Source organism: Leucoraja erinacea, chromosome 25 (genome assembly GCF_028641065.1).
Source record: "Leucoraja erinacea ecotype New England chromosome 25, Leri_hhj_1, whole genome shotgun sequence".
NCBI classification, from domain to species: domain Eukaryota; kingdom Metazoa; phylum Chordata; class Chondrichthyes; order Rajiformes; family Rajidae; genus Leucoraja; species Leucoraja erinaceus.
The window spans coordinates 19834860-19861948 of NC_073401.1; the positions used below are offsets into that span (position 1 = coordinate 19834860).

General features: G+C 48.2%; 2 protein-coding genes across 5 annotated transcripts in view; one reads left to right on the top strand and one right to left on the bottom strand.

The window, feature by feature from the left end:
- ggt1a (gamma-glutamyltransferase 1a) overlaps positions 1 to 4208 on the top strand; it is a 28918-nt gene extending 24710 nt beyond the window's left edge. For all 3 annotated transcript variants that reach the window (XM_055655944.1, XM_055655942.1, XM_055655943.1), the window contains exons 11-13: positions 512 to 624; positions 1690 to 1803; positions 3635 to 4208. In XM_055655944.1, the coding sequence (XP_055511919.1) occupies positions 512 to 624; positions 1690 to 1803; positions 3635 to 3787 (380 nt within the window). In that variant the 3' untranslated portion in view covers positions 3788 to 4208. The remainder of the gene's footprint in view (positions 1 to 511; positions 625 to 1689; positions 1804 to 3634) is intronic.
- LOC129709503 (glutathione hydrolase 5 proenzyme-like) lies at positions 18 to 27089 on the bottom strand. 2 transcript variants are annotated; one of them, XR_008725515.1, is made up of 13 exons: positions 26854 to 27089; positions 21721 to 21851; positions 20448 to 20540; positions 19030 to 19225; positions 18418 to 18587; positions 15962 to 16108; positions 14524 to 14639; positions 13507 to 13688; positions 12642 to 12727; positions 10563 to 10681; positions 9480 to 9590; positions 7637 to 9002; positions 18 to 195 (listed from the first exon to the last, which is right to left on the bottom strand). XR_008725515.1 is itself a non-coding variant. In XM_055655945.1 (12 exons), the coding sequence occupies exons 1-12, from the start codon at positions 27021 to 27023 to the stop codon at positions 8856 to 8858; spliced, it is 1668 nt and encodes a 555-aa protein (XP_055511920.1). In that variant the 5' UTR covers positions 27024 to 27089; the 3' UTR covers positions 6595 to 8855. The 2 variants fall into 2 exon arrangements, 1 of the variants encoding a protein (XP_055511920.1); XM_055655945.1 differs by lacking the exon at positions 18 to 195 and having other exon boundaries at positions 6595 to 9002.

Sequence of the window (27089 nt, forward strand, 5' to 3'; positions counted from 1 at the left end):
TGTAACATTGTAGTACACTTCAGTCGCAAAACTGACCTCTCATCCTCAGTCGCCAAACTGACCTTGCATCCCTTTGGGTCTTTCAGCACCAAGTTGAGACATCCCAAGACTGCTCACACACACACACCAGTATATTGGACTCTGGAGTCTCACAACCACTACCAAGTTCTCTGGGTGCTCCAGTTTCCTCCAAAGCTGCAAAGACATACAGGTTTGTAGGTTAATTGGCTTGGTAAAATTGTAAATTGTCCCTAGTGTATAGGATAGTGCTAGTGTACGGGGTGATCGCTGGTCAACACAAACTCTGTGGGCCGAAGGGCCTGTTTCCACGCTATATCTCTAAACTAAAGGAAACAATTTTTCCCCCTTACAACACTCCCTGCCATTCACTGTGATGGTCCTGCCCTGGTTTGACTTTCCACACGGGGTGTGATGGGGAACTTCCTTCATTCGCTACGCAATGCTGATCACCTTGTGCTCTGTGTCTAAGTAAGTCTTCTCTTTCCAACAGGCAAGACACCCCTGTCCTCTATGTGCCCTGCTATAATCCTCAATAAAGACAACTCTGTGAAGATGGTAGTGGGAGCCTCTGGAGGGACTAAGATCACCACGGCAACGGCTCTGGTACGTTCTGAGGTGGAAGGGATAAGATACGATCAACCTCTTATGGACAAAAAATCCCCAAAACGGGGTAATTGTAGTGGGTGACTTTAATAGCACCGATGTTTACTGCGACTCCCTTAGTGTCAGAAGCTGAGATGGGGCAAAATATGTAAGATAAATTTGTGAGATAGATAAAAAATGCTGGAGTAACTCAGCGGGTCAGACAGCAAATCTGGAGAAAAGGAATAGGAGACACTTCTTCAGGCTGAGAGTCAGGAGAAAGGGAAACAAGATATATATATATGGTAATGTAGATAAATATAATACATCAACTCTGTTTGTGCCTGGGAAGGATGGGAGGTCACATTGCAGCAGTACAAAACTTTGGTTAGCCCATTTGGAATATTGTATGCAGTTCTGGTCGCCCCATTACAGGAACGAGGTGGAGGCTTGGAGAGGGTGCAAAAGAGGTTAATCAGAGAATATTAGGTTGAGGGAGAAATTGGGCAAACTTGGAATGTTTCTCTCGAGCTTCGGAGGCTGTGTGTCAACCTGCCTGAAGTAGTTGCAATCATGTGAGGCATAGAATTGTAGGAGGATGTGGTTGTGAATACAACTAATCTCCCTGGGATAGGCACAAAATGCTGGAGTACCTCAGCGGGACAGGCAGCATCTCTGGAGTGAAGTCATGTGAGGCAAAATCAGTCTTTTCCCAGGGTGAAAATGTCAAATACTAGCGGGCATACATTTAAGGTGATAGGGGGAAAGATTTAAGGAAACCTGCAAGGTACTTGTTTTGCAGAGAGAGTGGTGGGTGTCTGGAACTGCACTGCCTGGGGAAGCGGTAGAAAAGGAGACATTTAGGAGGTATTTAGACAGAACAGGCCAGGAATGAAGGGATATAGAACACATGCAAGCACATGTACAGTTTAAATTGGCTTCATGTTCGGCATAGACATGGTAGGCTAAAGGGGGCTGTTCCTGTGTTGTATTGTTTTGACAACTGGCAGGGAAAACTAACAGGCGGTTAATTATTTGAGAAACTATCTTGCAACGTGATTTAATCTTGTTTATCCTGTGATCCAGGTGATAATAAACACACTGTGGTTTAACTACAATGTGAAGCAAGCTGTGACTGAGCCAAGATTTCACAATCAACTTTTCCCCCATGTGACAAAGGTTGAGGAGGCAATGGAGGAGGTTGGTGAAAGTTCTGTGGACATGTCTGGGTGATGGGGTCTGTGTACGGGCCAGCAGTGTGCAATTGCTCTGCGGAGCCATGTAACAAAGCCGACAGGACAAGGTCTTGCTGTATCCTGCTGATTGCAGCTTCTCTTCTAATCTCTCCCTCCCTCTCATGATAACCAACCTCATATACTTTATATATTTTGTCTCTTTGATCTTAGCGTCTAACTGCTAATTTACAGTCTTTTCTTGGCTCTGTTCTTCCAAAAATATATTTTATGATTCATTTATTGCTTTTCTTGTAGCCGTATCTCCTGACTGATCTATCCCTTATCACTCATGACTATCTGTTATCTCAACTCCTTGTTTTGTTCTCCCTATTTCCTAGTCAGTGTTCTCGCCCGACTAAGATCAAGTTCCATACCGAGCATGTTCCTGCTGGAGTGAATGTTCTGCCCTGCTTCCAACACAACACCTTACAGATGTGTCCCACTGACTAAGCTAATGCTCTGGCCTCAACATGCTGCAAGTTTTAAACATATTTCTGCTTCAAAATATTCTCTGCCGTTTCACACCATTTCTGACTTAACTGGCCATCGCGCTTTGCTTGCTCTCCTTACCCCTGTACAAAACGAGTTAAAATACGTAGATAGACAGAAAAGGATGGAGTAACTCAGTGGGTCAGGCAGTATCTCTGGAGAAAAGGAATAGGTGACGTTTCGGGTCGAGACCCTTCTTCAGACTGGTATGCGTTAATGATGGTAAACATACAGCTGCCGAGAATGTGGCTGCCTTGTTATAATCTACCAAAATCCCTTTGATGCTGAAGACATTCGAGGGGGTTAGAAAGCCACAATGATTTGAGGTGGTGATGAAGGTGATTGGTGAGGGTGAGTATTATGGTGGATGAAGTCTGTGTGGATTTTACTAATGCCCCTCATGATAGGGTAGGCTGCTCCAGAAGGATGGATGGGATCCATGGTGAGTTGGTAGTTTGGATTCAGAATGAGCTGAGCCACAGAAGGTAGAGAGTGGTCGTGGAAGGGAGTTGTTCTGGTTGTTGACCTGTGACTAGCGGCATTCCTCAGGGATCAAAGAGGGAACCTCAGTTGTTTGTGCTACATATAAACGACTTGGATGAAAATTACTTGGTTAGTAAGTCTGGAGACAACAGAAAAATGGATGGAGTTGCAGCCAGTTGCCAACGCTGTCAGAGGATTGAGCAGAATACAGATCAGTTACATACATGGGCGGAGAAATCGCAGATGAAATTTAATCCGAGCAAGTGTGAAGTGTTGCACTTTGTAAGGTTGAATGCAAGAGGAGACATTCGAGAGGGTTACAGACCTTTAATAACATTGATGTATAGGTAAGCATTTGGGTCCAAGTTCATAGCTCTGTGAAAGTTGCAATATAACTACATAGAGAGATAAAGAAGGTGTATGGTATGCTTGTCTTCAGGGCATTAAATATAACCGCCAGGAAGTCATGTAGCAGCTTTATATAACTTTGGTTACATCACATTTGGAATAATGTGTGCAGTTCTGGTCGCTTTAGTACAGAAATGATGTGAAGGCTTTGGAAAGGATGCAGACAAAATGTGTCTGGATGCTGTCTGTGTCCCTAGTGTGTGTGCAGGATAGGACTAGTGTGCGGGGATCGCTGGTCGGCATGGACTCATTGGGCCGAAGGGCCTGTTTCCGTGCTGTATCTCTCAACTGAACTAAACTAGACAGATCCAACACAGAATCCTCCGCCCACCCACACTCCTCTCAGTTATATTATTGGGTCCTCCCTCTGACCAGGCCCGGTGTGAGTCATGGCTTTCTGTTGTGTGGCTTTCCAGGGTGTAAAGCTGGGCTTGATAAAGAGGCAACACACGCTGGAGGAGTTGACCAAGCCCACGTCAGGAGGTGTGGTCCAGGCCATAGTTCGAAGCAGAGGGAGGTGGACAGCTGAGTCCGACTATCGAAAAGGAGGAAAGCCTGCAGGTTACTGAGGAGCCTGTCCATTCGCCCAACCCTGATGGGCTGGTCCCTGCCAATCTGCACACGAGTGGAGGAGTGAGATGGGCAGGAGCCCCCTACATCAATCCAATCAGCACCTACGTCCTTCAATCCAGCATCCACATTAGCCCGGCTTGTCCAGGCCCGTCCAGCTGAAGCACCAACGTCACCGCCAACGTCGCTCACAAATATTTCTGCTGCTACAGCGCTGGAGATACCTGGAGCTGGGGAGGGAATAAGCCTCAGGAATATAAATTGTGCCTTCAACTCTCATGGCCAAACACAGCGGGGTGAACTTCTCGTTGCTGGCTGCCTTTAACTGAACTGTGTTTGAATCATGCCCGACTTTCCAAACCCATTCCATTCTATAGGGTGATTTCACGAAAGGTCACTGGAGCGTAGATCCGCACCCACGTGACCGAAAATCTCAACTGGAGTACATGTTATACTTCGGTACATGTCAGTGAATGGGGAAACACGCACTTTCCCACCCGTTAAAAACATGGAAAACGGCCGATATTTGAGCTGAAATTGTCTGTGCTAGTCGGGGTGACCGTGAAGCACAGCGACCTAAATTTTCAGGCAAAAAAAAAGATAGAAAGTAAGGTAATTACAAGGTAAGGGAACTGAAGGTGGAAAACAGCGGAAGTGAACAGCGGACATTTGCCGTGGAGATTTAAAGATCCAAAATATCGGGAATTATCGCGTTTGCTCGCTGAATTTCATCAAAAGTAAGTTAATAATGCCTTACTTTTGATTAAATTCAGCGAGCAAGCGCGATAATTCCCGATATTTTGGATCTTTAAATCTCCACGGCAAATGTCTGCTAAGCACTTCCGCTGTTTGTCCACCTTTAGTTCCCTCTTGTAATTACCTTACATTCTATCTTTTTTTTTGCCTGAAAATTTAGGTCGCTGTGCTTCACGGTCATCCCGACTAGCACAGAAAATTTCAGCTCAAATATCGGCCGTTTTCCATGTTTTTAACGGGTGGGAAAGTGCGTGTTTTCCCATTCACTAACATGTACCGATGTATAACATGTACTCCAGTTGAGATTTTCGGTCACGTGGGTGCGGATCTACGCTCCAGTGACCTTTCGTGAAATCACCCTATACCCATCCCATTCCCAACAATACCCAACCCATTCCCCGTTTTCCCAACCCATTACCAACCAAAACCTTCCTAAACGTCCCACTCTTCCCAACCAATGCCAAGCTTGCCTGCATTCCTCCCAGCACAAATCACGGCTAATGTTGACTGTGGACGGTCGCAAAGGCCCGCTGTGGCTGATTCATATTCCCTTGGAAAAGATACAGCCCGGCAGAGGTAAACCGTGCAAACCCAGCAGTCGTCGTTCTTGTTTTTATTTGTTGACATCTTTCCAACATAGAGCGTTTACTTTTAGTTTCAAGCTATGTGTGACCGTGAGCGTTAGTGTGAGTGTGACCGTGAGTGTGAGTGTGACCGTGAGTGTGACCGTGAGCGTGAGTGTGAGTGTGAGTGTGACCGTGAGTGTGAGTGTGACCGTGAGTGTGAGTGTGACCGTGAGTGTGAGTGTGGGCTCCCGGGTGTCGCCGGCATCGAAGTCAAGTATGTCGCAGAGCCCGGGACCTCGCTGTGTACCAGTGCAAGGTCGGGATCGTTTCAGAAACATTTGGACAGGTACATGGATAGGAATATAGAAACATAGAGAAATAGGCAGGCCATTCGGCCCTTCGTGCTAGCACTGCCATTCAATATCTAATCATCTAAAATCTGATCATCTACAATCAGTACCCCGTCCCTGCATTTTCCCCATATCCCTTGATTCATTTAGCCCTAAGAACTAAATCTAACTCTCTCTTGAAAACATCGAGTGAATCGGCCTCCACTGCCTTCTGCGGCAGAGAATTCCACAGATTCACAACTCTCTGGGTGAAAATGTTTTTCCTCATTTCAGTCCTAAATGTCCCAGGGCAAGGACTGTGAGCCCGGGGGGCCTCCGATTCTAAAGGGCAGGACAGTTCCTGCGGAGTCACCGATGGAAGTGCCAGATGATTGTTCATCCCAAAGCCATCTCCCCCCCACCCATGGTAGCAGCGACTGTGCTCCCACACTGGCCTCGGAGCCCACTAGACCACAGTGGGAGCAGGTGTCCCATCCAGTGACCAACCATCCGCACCACTGGTCAGGTAGACACAGGCCCGCTCTTCATATCAGCCGCTGCACTCTCTCCTCCCGGCCAGAGTGCATGTGGAGAGGATGTTTCCACCAGTGGGAGTGTCTGGGACGCGAGGCCGCAGCTTCAGAATAAAAGGACGAAGGAGATGACCAGGAATTTCTTTAGCCGGAGTGCGGGGAATCTGTGGAATTCATTCCCGCAGGCTGCTGTGGAGGCCAAGTCATTTGGGAATGTTTAAGATGGAGATTGATAGATTCTTGCGTAAGAAGGAACTGCAGATGCTGGTTTAAACCGAAGATAGACACAAAAAGCTGGAGTAACTCAGTGGGACAGGCAGCATCTCTGGAGAGAAGGAATGGGTGACGTTTCGGGTCGAGATCCGATTCTTGATTATTACGGGTGATCATTACTATGGGGAGAAGGCGGGAGAACTTGGGTTGAGAGGGAAAAATAGATCGGCCATGATTGAAGGGCGAAGTAGACTTGATGGGCCGAATGGCCTAATTCTGCTTCTACGACTTATGTCTGCGTGTGCGGACCGGGTTGTTCAGCTTGAGCAGCGGAGGTGGTCGGGAGAGATGGGGTATTTGCAAGTGTTAGTGGTTGGGCCGCGGAATGAATGGACGCACGGCGGTGTGATTTCTGTAATTAATTCGTTTAATATCAAAATTCAAGTGCCAGTAATGGCTACAGAGTATAAAATATGCAAAAACAGTTAAAAAAAATAATGCATCCAGCGCATTGTTGCTTTGGCTCGTAAATCTCTCGGCGATAGAGAATTGTTCACATCAATTTAACAGGTCAACTTTAAAAAAAAAATGCAAACGACAAGTTCACAGTTGCAACCGTGGATTGGCGGGCAAACTGGTTTAAACGCAGCCAGTGCCACTGCCAGCTCACGCTGCCCAGGACGCTCACGGTTTCAGAGTTCAGTCAGTCTCCAGGTGCAGGTCGCTTCTAGTCATAACAATACCGTGACATGTACAAAACACAGGGATGGATGGTCACTGCGAAAGGCAGCGACAGACACGGAATAAAGGAACTAAACACATGCTACATCCTCAACATTTTCAATTTCACACGATGCAGAAATAACACCAAGTATAAAGTATAAATCTATACCACACAACACACGTGGATATTGAAAGTGACCGGATAGTGCGGGGGCATTCTGCGCATTGCTTCTAAAATATATTTTGCTAATTATAATATATACAGTAAATACATTCATGAGAATGTCATTATCTACATTCACTTTTACACCAGCAATTCTTTACAATACATTCCTTTACAACGCCTGTAGTGTGGTGTGTGTGTGAGAGGCGGTGATACTGGGCCAGTCCCTCGCTTCTCCAACGTAGCGGGACCCTGCCCCACCCCACCGAGCCTCTCTCTACTCGCCCTCATGTAGCCCGGACTGTGCGCCTCATTTACCGCTGATATTCAGGCAGCATCTCTGGAGAGATCGAATGAAGAAGGGTCTCGACCCAAAGCGTCATCCGTTCCTTCTCTCCAGAGATGCTGCCTGTCATGCTGAGATACTCCAGCATTTTGTGTCTATCTTCGGTGTAAACCAGCATCTACAGTCACTTCCTACACTACTTATTCGCCGCTGTTTGTGAGCGGGTTTGTCGCACAATCCTTGCTCTTTCTGGAGTGAGAGCATCAAATGGAAACCCACCTGATACTTTGGGCCCCTCGGGCAGCTCTCCGCGACACCTCACCGCCAATACCTTCTTCCTGAAACGCATCGCCATTGTTCGGCGGGAGAGGCGTCTGCCTTCACCATCTCCATCTCCCGGCCTCTCCGCGGGAAACACGGAGCCCGCCTGCCCAATCCTTGCCTCTCGGACAACAAAGTTGCCGTTTCAAACGCCGACCCGCGGCGGAAAGAGTGCACCAAGGCTGGGCGAGGCGGCAAATGAGCCGCCCCTCTCCAGCGGGGACAGGAGAGACGGCGGGATTACCCTTTAACCCATTCCACTGAAGCCAACCGACGTGGGAGCTGAAGCTCTGAGTTCCCCAACGCAGTTTAAACACGGGTCCGAGTGCAAGAAGGAACTACAGATGCTGGTTTAAACCGAAGATGGACATAAAAAGCTGGAGTAACTAAGCGGGGCAGGGAGCATCTCTGGAGGGAAGGAATGGGCGACCGGCTTTCGGGTTCTTCAGACTGATTAGGGATAAGGGAAACGAGAGATGTAGACCCTGATGTAGACGAGATAGACAGTGAATTAAAGGTATGCAAAAAAAGTAACATTGATAAATGAAACAGGTCATTGTTTGTAGGGGTGGGGGAGGGATAGAGAGAGAGGGAATGCAGGGGCTACCTGAAGTGAGAGAAATCAATAATCACACCACTGCCCAAGCGAAATATGAGATGCTGTTCCTCCAATTTGCGTTTAGCCTCACTCTGACAATGGAGGAGACCGAGGACGGAAAGGTCTGTGTAGGAATAGGAAGGAGAATTAAAGTGTCCATCAACACGGGCCCAAGGCCCAGCACAGTAACGGGCGGGAGGGACTGGCACGGGTTGTAAAGAGTGAAATGTTTTGGAAGGAACTGCAGATGCTGGTTTAAACCGAAGATTGACACAAAAAGCTGGAGTAACTCAGCGGGACAGGCAGTATCTGTGGATATAGAAGCAGTGAAAAAGGGTCTCGATCCGAAACGTCACCCATTCCTTCTCTCCAGAGATGCTGCCTGTCCCACTGAGTTACTCCAGCATCTTGTGTCTATCTTCGGTGTAGACCCGCATCTGCAGTTCCTTCCTACAATTTCTCCGGAACCTCACCGCCCACCATTGTTTATTGGGGCTACAGCGGCCTCAACTGTGGAACTCCACGAGGTGGATCCAACATTGCCCCTTTTCCCCGTCATTACAGCTGGGGACCCCCGGGCTAGTAGCCGGCAGATGTCCCTTTCTTCCTCTCGTCCGACACGGCCTCGATGCAACCGTGCTCCCGGAATATCCCTTGCACCACGGAGGGCAGCGGCAAGGGCTTCTTCGAACTGTGATTCTTCTGGAGCAGCGCGTTCTTCGTGTCCTGTCCCGGGAGAGCCGGCAAAGAAAAGGACCAGAGTTCACTTCTGCCCGGCGTTCATGACAACTCGGGAACGGGGGCGTTTAGGGAACGTGGCGCAGCCACACCCCCCCCCCCCCCCCCCCCCCCCTTCCCCTCCGTGGACACCCCTACCTCCCCACCCCACACCCGGGACCCACCCCTACCTTCCAACCCACTCCTATTTTCCTCATCACACCCGCAACCATCCCTACCTCCCCTACCTCCCCCCCCCACCCGGACCCACCCCACACCCCACACCTGGGCCCCACCCCTACCTCCCCACCCCACTACCTCCCCACCCCACTCCTACTTCCCTCCTCACCCCCGGGAGCCATCCCTATCCCCAGCCGCGATCCTCAAACCCTTGACCCATATGTCCAGTATCGGACACCAACTCAGACCCCAGCTCCCAAGAGGACACCCACTGACAGGAATACACCCTTACACCCTGAAACTTACAACATCAAATGAGCCTTCAAAATGCACAACATTCCCGGCAGCCACGTAAATCCGTGGCTGGGTGATGGCCTCCTTCATGTTGAGTCCAAACCATAACTTGTTGGTAATGACCTGCAGGCGAGAAGACAAAGGTCAAGACCAACCTCAGGGTTGAGTGTGAAGGTCCATCAGAGCTTGCAGCACAAAAACAGGCCTTTCAGACCAACTTTCCCCTATCAACCAAGCTGCCTCTTCTACAAGATTTCTCTAAATTCAAGGAACCCTGGCATTCCCTTTCTCTATATCTCCCCCAGCCAAATTGTATCAGCTTCTCATTTTCACTCAACAAACAGCTGACAATGGCCTGTTTCCTTTATCATCGTTACCTTTTTTTGCATATATTTCATTCATTGTTCTTTATCTGTCCACATCATCTTCTAGAGACCTGGCAGTGAAGCGAAGTCCTCCGGCACTGTGGCCCGCATCATCACAGCAAAACATAGTCCATCTCACTCGTGATACTTCCAGTCATGAGAGGTTCACACAACCCTCCTCCATCACTGGGCCCTTCCCGATCCCGATAGGGCCCGTCCTCACTCTTCATCAACCAAGGAGTGTGTTGTCCACTGCAGGGAGCATTGGTCCCAGCCCTGTAGCTGCATGTTCACCAGGCCAGGTCAATGGGCATCAGATGGCTGGGCGCAATCCCAGGCACTTGTTGGCAACATTCCCTTGTTTTCCAGATTTGGTCAAGTTGCCGAATTGTAAGATCCCCGGTGCCAGGAATGGGATACAAATTGACCCCTGGATTACTAATGCAATGCACAAACACTGCCCCATCATGTGACATGGGTGAGTAGCATCAGACAGCCTGGGGAAAACTGATGCTGCCCAGTACAGTTCAAGGATAACTGTCCCTCCTGCACAGTGTGGCCCGCCAACTCTGCCCCCTCCACAGAGAGAACCTGGCCCTGACGTCGCAGGCCTGTGACAGACGCACAACACTGTCTGGAGCAGCGTCTGTTTGCAGAATCCGGGGGCTCCAGCACCGGCCTCAGCCCTGCCCAATGCGCGGCTGCCTTCCCGCGGGAGTTGGCTGCTTACCTGAGCGATGGCGCTGGTGATCATGCTCCCGCCGGATGCTCCCAACACCATCATCGACTCTCTGTCCTTGGACAGCAGGATGCTGGGAGACATGGAGGATGGAGGTTGCAGTCCTGCAACTGAGGAAACAAAACAACACCACACTGAGCATGCACACAGCTCCAGCTTCCCTTCCTCCTAGCCCAGTCATATCCTCAACGACACACCTAACTGCAGTAAAGGGAGTAACCCCCCTACTCACTCTGCAGTCAAGAACAGAAATCTTAAGTGGGCTATTCGACCATAGTGCAGAGCAGACCTGAACTACTATCTACCTCATTGATGCACCTCGGACTACCTTTGATCGAACTTTATTGGCTTGCGCTAGATGTTATTCCCTTATCAGGTCTCTATACACTGTAAATGGCTCAAGTGTAATCATCCATTGTCTTTCTGCTGACTGGGTAGCACGCAACAAAAGCTTTTCACTGCACCTCGGTTCACGTGACAATAAACTAAACTGAACCTGGCATGTGAGGGGGGGGCTCTGACTGCACATCAATGTGATGATCAATGGATGTTCGTCAGCTCCATTCAGCTGAATACACCAGGGCCAAAGATCGCCCGCCAACCTTCACAATCCATTCCATCGTCGCTTACCGGAAGCACACGTCCCACAGCCAACAAGAACAATTTTAGGAATATAAAATCAAATATAAAATCAGCGGATGCTGAAAGTCTGAAAAAAACCTGAAACGCTGGAAACACTAGCTAATCATTCAGAACTGTTTTGAGAAGCTGATAGTTAACTCTGCTTCTCTTCCCACAGATGCTGCATGATATGTTGAGTGTTCCCAGCAGGTTCTGTTATAACTTTAATAAGTTATCATCATGTATGACCTGTCCTGAGCCCAGCACATACATGTAATCATGAAAAAGGCATGCCCGCCAGCGCCTCTCCATTCTTACAAGTTTAAAAAAATTTGGTATATCTCCGAATACTGCAGTACATATGTATCGTAGAAAGTATCTTGACTGGTTGCGTCATGGCCTGGCATGGAATGCAAGTGCCTACAACCCTCCCCTCTATTGAAGGCAGGTACATGAGGTGCTTCCTCGAGTAGGAGGCACCTATCATCAAAGATGCTCATCATCCTCACACTCCCTCTGCTGCCATAGGACAGGAGGTACAGAAGCCTGAAGTCCCACAGCACCAGGTTCAGCAGCAACTAGTTTCCTACAAGTATCAAGTTCTCGAACTGAGGTGCACAACTCAATTCAACCTCTTCAACAGAATACTACTACAATGGACTTGTTTTTATTATGTTTTTGCACAGTCTTTTTTCTTTAGAAATGTTACGTGTGATATTTGTTTAATTCATATTTGTTTTGGTGTATTTGTTTTGAGGCGATGTGCCTGTGGCGTGACTTCAAGCAAGATTTTCATTGTACCCACCACCTCACCATCATTATTACAAAGACAACCAACTTCATGTCATGTTTATTGTCATATGCACAAGCATGGTTCACTTTGGTCTATTGCCACACTGTGAAGCTTTTCACCATACCTCGGCACACGCAATGATAACCTAACCTGAACCATGATTGTACAATATGACAATAAACTTGACTTGAACATAGAAACATAGAAATTAGGTGCAGGAGTAGGCCATTCGGCCCTTCGAGCCTGCACCGCCATTCAATATGATCATGGCTGATCATCCAACTCAGTATCCCGTACCTGCCTTCTCTCCATACCTTCTGATCCCCTTAGCCACAAGGGCCACATCTAACTCCCTCTTAAATATAGCCAATGAACTGGCCTCAACTACCCTCTGTGGCAGAGAGTTCCAGAGATTCACCACTCTCTGTGTGAAAAAAGTTCTTCTCATCTCGGTTTTAAAGGATTTCCCCCTTATCCTTAAGCTGTGACCCCTTGTCCTGGACTTCCCTACCATCAGGAACAATCTTTCCTGCATCTAGCATGATCTAGCATGAACATGATTTTGGAGTTTGTTGTCTTTATAATAATGATGACTTGATTTCTGACTTTCTCAGAAAATATTCTTGACACCTCTATAATCCTTCAAGCATACTTGCCTTCTAAATTTCCACTGCCACAGAAGTCAGTCAGCTGATTGTTCAGGATGATTCCAGTACTTTCTGAGTAGACCATCGAACCAAACCTATGGAAACAAAACGCAGTTTTTCCTCTGACCGTATCAAATTCTGTCTCGAGAAAGGTCCCTCAGTCCCCCGAACGCTCGCCAGTCCAGCACAATTTCCATCCACATTTAAATCCCATTTTGCACGAACCAAGAAGTGCAAGAACATCGAGAAGGAGCAGTCCACTCGGCCCCTCAAGCCTGCCCCAGCCCTCAATACGACATTAGCTCATCCATGCCAGCCTCAAATCCTCCTCTGTGTCAGATCTCCAGAGCCCTCAATTTTTCAACTATTTATCTATCTGCACCTTAAATAAATTTATAATCAGGTCACCACCGCATTCAGGGGCAGAGAAGGAATGTCTATACACCACAGTGTTAAATGACTGGCCATTTATTTTGTTGCTATGTCCCCTTTTTTGTGATGCTCGCACTACTGACATCTCAGCATCTACCCTGCTTTTATTGTTTATTATTGTCACATATGCAATGACAAATATTGTTTTATGTTCTAACTTTTTGCGATCCGTGCACTATAACACCTCTGAAGCCTCTCTCCATTTAGATAACACTGCATTTTGCCTCCACTTACAAAGTGCGGGTTCACCCACTTGCCCGCGTGAAATTCCATTTGGCAGGGTTCCCCACCCACTCTCATTCAATCTCTCTTCATCCTGTTGCAGAATCACAATTCACCTCTTCCCACCAACTTTAGAAAACTTGCATTTTTCCCCACTGTTCATGGAGACCATGGAAAGGGAGTGGAGTGGAGTGTAGATGGCGGGAGGGTGTGGACTTACGGGTGGTTGATACTGCTGGTGACGGAGACCGCATTACCCTCGCTGTCGATGACTGACACGTGACTGGTGCCATAGCTCTCTTTTCCCCCGGAGATGTTGCTGTAGTATTCTTGCGGATGGGCTTGGCCGTCGATCTTCTTGCGGGCAGCCTGGGCAAACTGCTCCAAAAGCTGCGGCAATATCTGTGGTGAGGCAGAGGGGGATTAGTGGGCAAGGCTGGCAGTGCGGGATTGGGGCAGCTCGGGTAAGGGTGGAGAAGCTCGGGTGGGGGGGGGGGGGGGGGGGGGGGGCAGGCCGTGTGGTAGGGGTGGGATGGGCAGCTTGGCTTGTGACACTAACAGTGAAGTATTAAACTCCCTCACAGTGAGGCGGGTAAATATGACCACAGAGATCGAGTGAGATAATGGGCAGGGTTTGTCGACATGTGGAGGCCAATATAATGATCAAAAGGTAGTGTTAAGGGCCTGTCCCACTGTACGAGGTAATTCAAGAGTTCTCCCGGGTTTTCCCCTGATTCGAACTCGGAGAATGTCCGTAGCGGGTCCGTAGGAGTTCGTGGATGTCCCGTAGCGGCTCGTACGAGTAAAAAGTAACAATTTTTTTCATCACAAGTATTTTTTAACTCGTGGATATTTTTCACAGTGTTGAAAAAACGTCACGCGTTTACCGGATTTCCCGAGTACCTACCGTTACTCGTACGAGCCGCTACGGGACATCCACGAACTCCTACGGACCCGCTACGGACATTCTCCGAGTTTGAATCAGGGGAAAACTTGGGAGAACTCTTGAATTACCTCGTACAGTGGGACAGGCCCTTTTACAGTGTGGGGTGTATCAGTGTTACAGTGGGGGTGTGTGGGGTGTATCAGTATCAATGTGGGGGAGGGGGGAAATCATTCCAACTGCTATTGTCTCGAGGGCTGGAGGGGAGAACAATGTTTAAAGTTCACCCAACAATAATCATTCCGGCATAGAAATAACGAGTGAAATGCTGAAGAGTAAATAAAGTTCACATACTTTGGCAGAACTTATCTTGTCCTCCCCTCCATTTGCAAACTTCAAGGATTCTATTATTCGGTGATAGGTTTCGACCTTCTGATCTTTCTCCAATGATTTGGGGGTGAAATTAAATCCTGTTGGAGATCAGAAAAGTTAGTGTTTAGCACATTATCGGGGTTTACTGCATTGTCTTGTTCTAAATTCTGATAATTAGCGAGAGGTCCTCCTAAATCCAAGTACAGCAGTGCATGTAGGAAGGAACTGCAGATGCTGGTTTAAACCGTAGACAGACAGTAACTCAGCGGGCCAGGCAGCTCCTCTGGAATGGGTGAAGTTTCAGGTTGAGACCCTTCTTCAGTGAGTGTCCCCCACACTAGAGTTCACAGGGAGGACTGAGTAACCTCCTGCTAGAGGTCAGATCCTGACACAGTCTAACGGATGCAGAAATATTCATTCTGCTACTGCCCAAAGGAAATGAAGAATGAGGAAGAGATGTATGCCTGGCTACAACACCATGGAGTAGAGGATGTTTCATTGTCTGTACTCATGTTTACTTAGCCCACAGCTAACAATGGAACATTTCCTTTATCATTGTAACTCTTTTGCATATCTTTCATTCATTTGCTCTATATAGACATAGAAATTAGGTGCAGGAGTAGGCCATTTGGCCCTTCGAGCCTGCACCGCCATTCAGTATGATCATATCTCCCATCTATATCTCTCGTTTCCCTTTCCCCAGACTCTCCATCTGAAGAAGGGTCTCGACCCGAAATGTCACCTATTCCTTTTCTCCAAAGGTGCTGTCTGACCCGCTGAGTTACTCAAGCTTTTTGTGTCCTATCATAGATTAGAAATTGCCTGTAGTGATCTTTCATAGACTCCCAGAGCTGGGACAGTGTGGGTTTAGTATTAGTTTAGTTTAGTTTATTGTCATGTGTACTGAGGTAGATAGGTTTTGTTGCGTGCTAACCAGTCGGTGTAAAGACAATACATGATTACAATCGAGCCACCCACAGTGTACAGGTGTACACTATAAAGAGAATAAGGTTTAGTGCAAGATAAAGTCCAGTAAAGGCTGAACAAAGATAGTCCGATGCTCTCCAATGAGGTAGATAGTAGCTCAGGACTGCTCTCTAGTTGTTGGTTGGATGGTTCAGTTGTCTGATAACAGCTGGGAAGAATCTGTCCCTACAGATGGGTCCTGGAGAACGACCACACACGTGTCGTGGAGCAGGAAGTGCGAGGGGTGTATCAGTGTTACAGTAAAGGGTATGGAGTGTATTGGAGTGTGTGGGTGTAGGATGGGTTATTCAGGAAGGTGGGATGGGTGCAGTGGTGCAGTGAGAGGGTGGAGCTGACTCAGTGCTGCCGCCTGCAGGGGGTAAGAGGGAGATTCTGGATGCAGCACATTGGGAGGCAAATCGATGGTGAGGAGCACTCTCTCTGGTGAACATACCTTCCAATATCTTGAGCATGAAGATGATGATGGCACTTCGCGAGGGTGCGGGTGGAGTGTACATGGTGTATTTCCCCAGGGAAACAGTCAGCGGCTCCATCACCACCGCCTTGTATTGTCGGAAATCCTCCAGTGTGAGGTTGCTTGCTGGAATGGAAAGCACAGATCGTTACTGAATATCTCTGGGACTGGTGCACTGCAATGCCCAGATCCCTATTCTGCACTTGGTAACTTCCCCGTTGTTCGATCCATTGTACATCTCTTTGACTTGACTGTATTCATGTATAGCATGCAAAACAAAGTATTTCCCTGTACCTCGGTATACGACACAATAATACACTTAAACCTAAACGGAAAGACATTGTAGAAGCAAAGTGCGTTCTGTTGCTGCACTATGTTATACAGTACCCGCCATAATGTTTGGGACAAAGACCCATCATTTATTTATTTGCCTCTGAACTCCAGAATTTGAGATTTATAATAGGAAAAATCACATGTGGTTAAAGTGCACATTATCAGATTTTATTAAAAGGTCTTTTTATACATTTTGGTTTCACCATGTAGAAATTACAGCTGTGTTTATACATAGTCCCCCATTTCAGGGCACCATAATGTTTGGGACACATGGCTACACAGGTGTTTGTAATTGCTCAGGTGTGTTTAAACGCCTCCTTAATGCAGGTATAAGAGAGCTCTCAGCATCTAGTCTTTCCTCCAGTCTTTCCATAACCTTAGGAAACTTTTATCAACATGAGGACCAAAGTTTTGCCAATAAAAGTCAAATAAGCCATTATGAGACTGAGAAACAAGAATAAACTGTTAGAGACATCAGCCAAACCTTAGGCTTACCAAAAGCAACTGTTTGGAACATCATTAAGAAGAAAGAGAGCACTGGTAAGCTTACTAATCGCAAAGGGACTGGCAGGCCAAGGAAGACTCGACAGCTGATGACAGAAGAATTCTCTCTACAATAAAGAAAAATCCCCAAACACCTGTCCGGTAGATCAGAAACATCTTTCAGGAGTCAGATGTGGATTTATCAATGACCACTGTCCACAGATGACTTCATGAACAGCCATACAGAGGCTACACTGCAAGATGCAAATCACTGGTTAGCCGCAAAAATGGGATGGCTGGTTTACAGTTTGCCAAGAAGTACTTAAAAGAGCAGCCACAGATCTGGAAAAATGTCTTGTGGACAGATGAGACAAAGATTAACTTATATCAGAGTGATGGCAAGAGCAAAGTATGGAGTAGAGAAGGAACTGCCCAAGATCCAACGCATACCACCTCATGTGTGAAACATGGTGGTGGGGGTGTTATGGCCTGGGCATGTATGGCTGCTGAAGGTTCTGGCTCATCTTCATTGCTGATGGTAGTGGCATAATGAATTCTGAAATAAATAGACACATCCTATCTGCTCAAGTCCAAACAAATGCCTCAATACTCATTGGCCGGCGGTTCATTCTGCAGCAAGACAATGATTCCAAATGTACCACTAAAGCAACAAAGGAGTTTTTCAAAGCTGAAAAATGGTAAATTCTTGATTGGCCAAGAAATCTCCCAATCTGAACCTCCTGACTAGCCCCCAATACAGCCTGGCAGAGCATCGCCAGAGAAGACACCCAGCAACTGGTGAAGTCCATGAATCGAAGACTTCAAGCAGTCATTGCATGCAAAGGATATGCAACCAAATATTAGACATGATTACTTTCATTTACATGACATTGCTGTGTCCCAAACATTATGGTGCCCAGAAATGGGGGAAGTATGTATAAACACGGCTGTAATTTCTACATGGTGAAACTAAAATGTATAAAAATGGTCTTTATTAAAATCTGACAATGTGCACTTTGACCACATGTGATTTTTTTCTATTACAAATCACAAATTGTGGAGTAGAGGCAAATAAATAAATGATGGATCTTTGTCCCAAACATTATGGAGGGCACTGTATGTCAGGCCTGCTGGCACCCCACACACTCAGACATGGGCACCAGCACACGCTCGCACACACATACACATGCACATGCGTGCACACACACACACGGGAGACACTCACAGGACATGTACCCACACACATGTGCACAGGCACACATGGACACGCATACACACACATGCGTATACACACGCATGCACCCACCCACACACACACACCCTCATACACACGTATGCATGCACACATATGTATGCACACACCCAACCACATACACACGCATGCACCCCACACACACACACACACAATTCAAACTCTGCTCCAGTAAGTCGCAGAGTAGCCATCTCTGGCAGGGAGCCCCCCCAACATCAGTGCGCTGTCAGGGCTGTGCCACGAGCAGGGTCGTGCACTGTTGCACAAGCACCCAGCGCAGTCATGTTTAATGCGTGTGAGTGTGTGCGTTGCCAGCAGGCCCGACATACAACATAGTGTCAACATGTGGCAGGAAGGAACAAAATACCTGAATCCTGGTGATCAGATGCGTTCATGATATCTTTGATGAGGTCCTGTGCGATATTTCCATTATAGAAAGCCCCCGGCCCTTGTTTTGCAATGGTCTCCAGCGTTTTTGCCAGCTGAGCGTAAAGTACTGTCTTACGCAGGGTTCCATTATCGTTGTAAAATAAAGAACTGAAGGGAAAAGGTTTATTGATTAGATGTGCGATGCCACGTATCTCCACTGTAGTCTCTCTGCTGGAAGCCGCTGGGCGAGCCCATTGTATTTATAATAAGTCGAGCGACTGTTTTCCACCGGTAGAGACTGGTGTCTGTGAATGTGACCGCTCTGGGATCTGACTGGGATTGGGCTATTGTGTGCCGGGATGGGTGGTGGGGAGGGCTGGGTGTGCCAGGGTGAGGGTAGTGTGTGGCACCAGTCAGCACCCAGTGCCCTCCCTATTGCCCACCTGGCTGGTGTAATATCCAGTGTGAAGGGATCTGGGATGGGTCACCGTGCTGCTCTCTAACATGGTTGTTGTCGTGGGGTTTTTTTGTGTAGTGGGACCACTGCGCTGACAGAAACGTCCCCCTCCCCCCCCGCAGGTCACACACACTCCTCGCCTGACCCACTCACCCGATCTTCCTCTTTAATAATTCCGGTTTCAGCAATATGTGTTCGAGGAATTTTTTTAAAATGGGGTTGATTTCAATTCCGTTCCTCGCGAGCTGTATGGCTGGTTGGAACAGGCTCTTCCAGGGCAATTTGCCAAACTGCTGGTGTGCATCCCAGTAACCCTGTATTTCTCCTGGCACACCGATCCACTGAGCACCTGTGTGTGGGGCACAGATAACAAGGCAGACGTCACCCGGTGAATCAGCAGCTCGGGGCTAAGGCACGCACTCAGCACAGTGCCAACCAAACCCATCTGCCAAGGCACAAGGCAGGGAGCTGCTGGCACTGCACCAGTGCACGCACCCTCGTCCCACTGCCCCGCCCCAACGGCCCAGGCTGACCATTCGTGATTAGTACGGGTGTCAGAGGTTATGGGGGCGAGGCAGGAGAATGGGGTTAGGAGGGAGAGATAGACCAGCCATGATTGAATGGCGGAGTGGACTTGATGGGCCGCATGGCCTACTTCTGCTCCAATCATCTTATGATTCACCACCGAGACTGTATGTGGAGAGAAATCTCCTCCTGTTAGTTCACATTCCTAGCCAGACTCCTACTGGGACTCTCCTTCATTCAGAAGGTAGTTGAGGCCAGTTCATTGGCTATATTTAAGAGGGAGTTAGATGTGGTCCTTGTGGCTAAAGGAATCAGGGGGTATGGAGAGAAGGCAGGTACAGGATACTGAGTTGGATGATCAGCCATGATCATATTGAATGGCGGTGCAGGCTCGAAGGGCCAAATGGCCTACTCCTGCACCTAATTTCTATGTTTCTATGTTTCTATTCTATCACTCCCGCTGTTCTTTCCTGCTCCCCATCTTTTACTCATTCACAGGCTCAGGCAATGATTAACCTGCCCATCCCACAAGGTAGTGCTGGGTTACCGTCTTGAACTGTGCGGACCTTGAGGTGTGGCTGTACCTGCAACGCCGAGGACGGGAGTGATGAAACTCCAAGACACTGGCCCAGTGTTTTATTAGTTTCAGTTTTAGAGATACGATGCGGAAACAGACCCTTCAGCCCACCGAGTCCGCGCCGACCAGCGATCCCCGCACACTCACACCATCCTACACACACTAGGGACAATTTACAATTATACCAAGCCAATTAGCCTACAAACCTGAACATCTTTGGAGTGCGAGAGGAAACTGGAGACCCTGGAGAAAACCCAGGCAGGTGACGGGGAGAACATACAGACTCTGTACAGGCAAGCACCTGTGGTCAGGATCGAACCTGGGAAGAAACTATCCTTAAATCTGGAAGTATGCAATTTTCAGACTTCTGTAACTCTTGTCTGATGGGAGAGGGAGAGGGGAGAAGGGGGAGTGGGAGTGTCCGGGGTGAAACTCATCCTTCAAGCAATTTGAAAGCGTATTTTATTACCTGGGATGGGCACGGTCTTCGAACACCTTGAAAACATGCCTGGGTGAAGATTCTTAGCGGCGACCTCTCTTGCATTAATTACTGTTACACGGTCTGAGAGAGAGAAGGAGAGAGAGAGCGTCACACAGAGAGAAACTGTACATGTCATAGACAGAGATGAACTGTGTACGCTGTACAGAGCAGGCTCCACAACCCATTCAGTCAGTGAGAGGCAGTGTACACTACAGTAACGGAGGCAGTGTACACTGTCGAGTGAGAGGTGCTGTTCAGGTGGGGGTTTTTTTAACCAAAAATAAATTGAATCAATCATTACAAGAATAATATGTACAATACAAATCGATACCAACAAACCCACCACCCATACTATAAAGTAAAACAAATATTCTTAAATATCAAATATACTGAGTATTAAATAACTGTTACAATTCTTGTCAAGGATACATTCCGCCCCCCGCGGTGCCCAGCGGTTTTGGAAATCTCCCCGGGTGCCCGTAGACAGCAGGTAGTCCCTCTCTAGCACCACTCGGACGTGGACCTAAACCCGGGAAAGGGGCAGGCAGCCGGCTCGGGCTCTGATCAGGAGGCCAGTGTAACCATGCAGTGAGAGAGGCGCTGTGCACTGTAAAATGAGGCCAATGCCCACTGTAGTGTGAGGGGCCAGTGGGCACTGTAAAGTGAGGAAGGCAGTGGTCACTGTGCAGAGGGTGGCAGTGTGCACCTGGTCTGCACTGTTTAGACAGTGACAGATGCAATGTGCACTGTATAGTGAGAGAGGTACAATGCGAGTCAGTGCATGATGTTTGGGTGGTTCAGAGTGAACTGAACAGAGGGAGAGGCAGTGTGCCCTGCACAATGTGAGAGGCAGTGTGCATTGTAAAATGAGAGATAATGGGCACTGTACAGTGTGAGAGGCCGTGTACGGTACTGTTGGAGAGGCAGTGTGCACTCACAGTGAGAGAGGCAGTGTGCACTGTGCGGTGAGAGTGGGTGTACACTGTACATTTGGCCCTTGGAGGCTGGGCCAGCACCCTGCAAGGATGATCCACAGGATGTCTGTCCCCTCCCTCCCCTCTCAACTCAGAGCAGCTGCACCAGTGAGTCTGCAGCGCAGCAGTGGGAACCCTTTGGTTCGGGACACTTCAGTGAAGAGCCCATCTGTGGAGGACTGCCCCAACCCCCAATCCCTCTTCCCACTGACCCAGGCAGCAACCTGCAGCCCCCACACCCCTGTGCAACCCCCCCCACCAACCCAGCCTGTGGGCGGGGGAATCACCTGTGGCCGCTTGGTAGATGGTGTAGATGGATCCTCCGCCAATGCCCACACTCTGGGGGTGGACCAGGGAACTGCAGAGCATGGCAGCGATTGCTGCATCGACTGCTGAGCCTCCCTGCTGCAGGATGTCTCTGCAACAAACATAGAAACATAGAAAAATAGGTAAAGGCCATTCGGCCCATCGAGCCAGCACCGCCATTCAATATGATCATGGCTGATCATCTAAAATTAGTACCCCGTTCCTGCTTTTTACTCATATCCCTTCATTCCTTTAGCCCGAAGAGCTAAATCTAACTCCCTCTTGAAAACATCCAGTGCATTGGCCTCCACTGCCTTCTGTGGCAGAGAATTCCACAGATTCACAACACTCTGGGTGAAAACGTTTTTCCTCATCTCAGTCCTAAGATATGACAGGTTTAGAGGGGTTTGGGGCAAGTGTAGATGACGACATATTGGTGGGTTTGGGCAAGTTGGGCCGCAGGGCCCTGTTTCCACGCTGTATCACTCTGACTCTATCTAGCTTGTGTATGTGTGATGGGGTCGGAGCGCACATTGTGCACGGTGCCGCAACCTCGCTGTGCGTTAGCGGGAGCGGGATAGACACCAAATGCTGGAGTAACTCAGCGGGAGAGAGTTACTGGAGAGAAGGAACGGGTGAATTTTTGGGTCGAGACCCGTACTCAGCCTGAGAGTCCGGGGAAAGGGAGACACAGAGATATGGAAGGGTAAGGTGTGGGCATCAGTGTCAGTGGCGGGTCCTGGACCTCGCTGTGAATTAGTGAAGGGTCCTAAATGGCCTTCCCTTTATTCTTAAACTGTGATCGCCTGGTTCTGGACTCCCCCAACGTCGGGAACATTTTTCCTGCATCTACCCTGTCCAATCCTTTAAGAATGTTATATGTTTCTATAAGATCCCCTCTCTTCCTTCTAAATTCCAGTGAATACCAGCCCAGCCACCCATTCTTTCATCATATGTCAGTCCCGCCATCCCAGGAATTAACCTGGTGAACCTACGCTGCACTCCCGATAGCAATAATATCCTTCCTCAAATTAGGAGACCAAAACTGCACACAAAACATCAGGTGCAGTCTCACCCTGTTCAACTGCAATAAGACCTATTTGCTCCTAAACTCAAATCCTAAAACAAACACAGTGGCAGCATCACTGAGGGGGGCAGGATACGAACGCCTCCCTGCATCGTGCTTGCCCAGTGCGCCGAGGCTGCATGCACTTACAATCAACAATACCTTGGTTGGGAGAAGGTCTTGTGTGTGTGTGTGTGTGTGTGTGTGTGTGTGTGTGTGGTGTGGGGTGTGTGTGGGGGGGGGGGGGGGGGGGGGGGGGGGGGGGCTGGAAGTGGTCTGCATAGTTTACATGCAATGCAATGACCACAAGCATTGTAACTGTCTCTCCACAGTTCCCTGAAACAGCTTTGATCAGGGCCCAAAAATCAGCACGTGAATGGAACGGACAGCCCGGAGGAAATCCCAACCATTAACTTCATCCGGTATTTATTCTTATCCAGTGGAAAGCACTTGGGACACATTGCACAAATATATCTGTTTATCTCCTTGGAATTCACCAAACGCTGATGTTTGAGTGGGTTACTGCAGCTGGCAATTTGTTTGCTTCCTTTCAAAATTATGGGATTAACGTTATCTCTAACTCAATAGATGAATATTAAATATTTGTTGGGTATTTATTTGCTTTAACGTTTAACTTTATCATTTCTACCCTTTTTTTCTAAAACTGCAAATAATAACTTGTTTCTGTTAATGCTGTTCAGTGGTTTTTTTGTCTTTAGATTTTAAAGAGATGTCTCCGAAGAAGATATGCAAAATTGTCAATCCAAATGTCCAGCAAAAGAGACTGATTTAGACAGCATTCACGGAGATTTTCTGAATTTGGACTACTCCAAATGTGATGGACATTCTTAATGGGAAAGTAGTGGGCAGAAAGGCATGTCATGCGTGGTTTGAAGAGCAAAAACTTGTAGTTTACAATGCCAAAATTGAAAATTTGAGGAAAAACAAGGTGTACAGAGTTGCTTATTGGTTACAATCTGAGGAGTATGATGATGCTACTGAGTATGATATGCCAATGTACCAGCTAGCAGCTGATCTTCTCCATAAAGACAGTTTTTTGCTAGAAATTGTAATTTCTTTACCTGTCTGTTACGGACTTACAACATATAATACAATAATATTAAAGTTCTGATCTTGAGAATTTCACATTTTTGAATTTTCAAGGCAGTCTCGGTGTGTATTACTATTTCTGTCACAATGGTCAATTTTGTAAGCTGGGGGGCAGTGTTAGCTGTGAGGAGGACGCTAGGAGACTGCAAGGTGACTTGGATAGGCTGGGTGAATGGGCAAATGCATGGCAGATGCAGTCTAATGTGGATAAATGTGAGGTTATCCACTTTGGTGGCAAAAACAGGAAAGTAGATTATTATCTGAATGGTGGCCGATTTGGAAAGGGGGAGATGCAACGAGACCTGGGTGTCATGGTACACCAGTCATTAAAAGTAGCCATGCAGGTGCAGCAGGCAGTGAAGAAGGCGAATGGTATGTTAGCATTCATAGCAAAAGGATTTGAGTATAGGAGCAGGGAGGTTCTACTGCAGTTGTACAGGGTCTTGGTGAGACCACACCTGGAGTATTGCGTACAGTTTTGGTCTCCTAATCTGAGGAAAGACATTCTTGCCATTGAGGGAGTACAGGGAAGGTTCACCAGACTGATTCCTGGGATGTCAGGACTTTCATATGAAGAAAGACTGGATAGACTCGGTTTGTACTCGCTAGAATTTAGAAGATTGAGGGGGGATCTTATAGAAACTTACAAAATTCTTAAGTGGTTGGACAGGCTAGATGCAGGAAGATTGTTCCCGATGTTGGGGAAGTCCAGAACAAGGGGTCACAGTTTAAGGATAAGGGGGAAATCTTTTAGGACTGAGATGAGGAAAAAAAAATTCACACAGAGAGTGGTGAATCTCTGGAATTCTCTGCCACAGAAGGTAGTTGAGGCCAGTTCATTGGCTATCTTTAAGAGGGAGTTAGATGTGGCCCTTGTGGCTAAAGGGATCATGGGGTATGGAGAGAAGGCAGGTACGGGATACTGAGTTGGATGATCAGCCATGATCAAATTGAATGGCGGTGCAGGCTCGAAGGGCTGAATGGCCTACTCCTGCACCTATTTTCTATGTTTCTATGTTTCTATATACTGAAGATATGAAAGTGAATTAGGTGTCAAGTTAAAAGTTATTTTTATGCTTTATCTGATCGGGTAAATTACAGGCTTGATTTTTTTAATCTCAAAATATTGTAGCATTCCTACTAAGAGCTCTGCTGATATTACTTTAATCTTCAGCACAGTTCCTGGTTGCTTTTTCCATTTGATTGCACCAGTGTGTAAGGCAGCACTCAGACAACAAATCACCGTGCAATGTGGTAAACTCAGGTTCTGCAATTTCACTCAGTTCAGGTAGCCAGGCACATGTTGACAGTCTTGTATTAACATCCCCTGTCATTAGACGTTGCACTCCTACCACTGTGTAATAGTGAGCAGTGGTCTTGTGCCCCATTGTGTACTCGTGAGTACAGTCCCCATGGCCGGATATGTAATAGTGAGCAATGATCAGGTGTTTTAACGGTGATCATGAGCAGCGGCGCAGTGTCCTGCAATGCAGTAGTGAGCAATGTCCCAGTGTCCTGCGGTGTAATAGTGTGTAATGTTCTGCTGCCCTGTGGTGTAACCGTGAACAATGTCCAAGCATTCTGTAATATAATAGTGAGCAACGTTCTCAATGTGCGGTGATATAGTAGTGAGCAATGTCCCAGTGTCATGTGGTGTAATAGTGACCAATGTCCCAGTGTACTGCGATATAATAGTGAGCAATGTCCCGGTGCTCTGCGCTATAATAGTGAGCAGGGTACCGAGTGTGATCTTGAGCAGTGTTGTAAACTCCTACTGTGCAGGAAAGTGTGGGCCTAGCGTGATGCGGTGCAAAATGAACCACGTCCCTGAGGTAGTGAGACAGGCAACTCCTCTGGAGTAGGAAACGGGTGGCGGTGGGGCTGGATGGGAGCAGGCTGTGTGTGTGTGTGTGTGTGTGTGTCGGGGTGAAGGGCTGTGGGTGGGGGGATATGCGAGCCGTCTCGTCCCCGGGGAGAGGGACGTTGAGAGACAGCCGGTGTGTGAAGAGGCCGGGTGTCAGGGCTGTCGTGTCACGGGCTGGGCACGGTTCTGTGACTGTGAGTGTGAGTATGTGACCGTGAGTGTGAGTGTGAGTGTGAGTGTGGGCTCCCGGGTGTCGCCTGCAACGCAGTCAAGGATCTCCCAGGGGTCGGGACCAGAGCAAGATTGGGATATTTTAAGAAACATTTGGACAGGAACATAGAGACATAGAGAAATAGGTGCAGGAGGAGGCCATTCAGCCCTTCGTGCTATCACCGCCATTCAATATGATCACGGCTGATCATCCAAAATCAGTACCCCGTTCCAGCTTTCTCCCCATATCCCTTGATTCCCTTAGCTCTAAGAGCTAAATCCAACTCTCTTGAAAATATCCAGTGAATCGGCCTCCACTGCCTTCTGTGGCAGACAATTCCACAGATTCACACCTCTCTGGGTGAAAACGTTTTTCCTCATCTCAGTCCTAAGATATGACAGGTGGGTTTGGGACAAGTGTAAATGGGACATATCGGTGGGTTTGGGCAAGTTGGGCCGCAGGGCCCTGTTTCCACGCTGTATCACTCTGACTATCTAGCTTGTGCATGCGTGACGGGGTCGGAGCGCACATTGTGCACGGTGCCCCAACCGCGCTGTGCGTTAGCAGGGAGCGGGATAGACACCAAATGCTGGAGTAACTCAGCGGGAGAGAGTTACTGGAGAGAAGGAACGGGTGACTTTTCGGGTCGAGACCCGTACTCAGCCTGAGAGTCCGGGGAGCGGGAGACACAGAGATATGGAAGGGTAAGGTGTGGGCATCAGTGTCAGTGGAGGGTCCTGGACCTCGCTGTGTATTAGTGAAGGATGGGGGCGCAATGTGCCTCTGTGCCGGGACCTCTACATTGCCCAGCCCGGTGCCTGTGTCCCGGGCGCGGTATCGACCCCCCTCTGCCGAGCGCTTACCTGCCAACTTTGGAACAGTTTGTGGAATCGGCGGCCACGGCGGCGTGTGCGTAGGGAGCTTGGCTGGGGCAGCAGCCTCTCCTCGTCACATACACCAGCACCCCGACCACAGCCAGCACTCCCAGCACCGAGACCAGCAGCAGCCAGTGGCAGCCCTTCCAGCGCTTCATGCTCGCTTCCTGCGCCTCTCTAAATCGCTCCTGCGCCTCTCTAACTCGTTCCTGTCCCTCTCTAAC

Coding starts and splice junctions, on each gene's coding strand:
- LOC129709503 (XM_055655945.1), bottom strand. CDS start 27,023: ATGAAGCGCTGGAAGGGCTGCCACTGGCTGCTGCTGGTCTCGGTGCTG. Junction 20,541..21,720: donor CATCTACCAAGCGGCCACAG/GTGATTCCCCCG, acceptor TCTCTCTCTCAG/ACCGTGTAACAGTAATTAAT. Junction 13,689..14,523: donor ACAAGATAAGTTCTGCCAAA/GTATGTGAACTT, acceptor GCCTCACCACAG/ATATTGCCGCAGCTTTTGGA.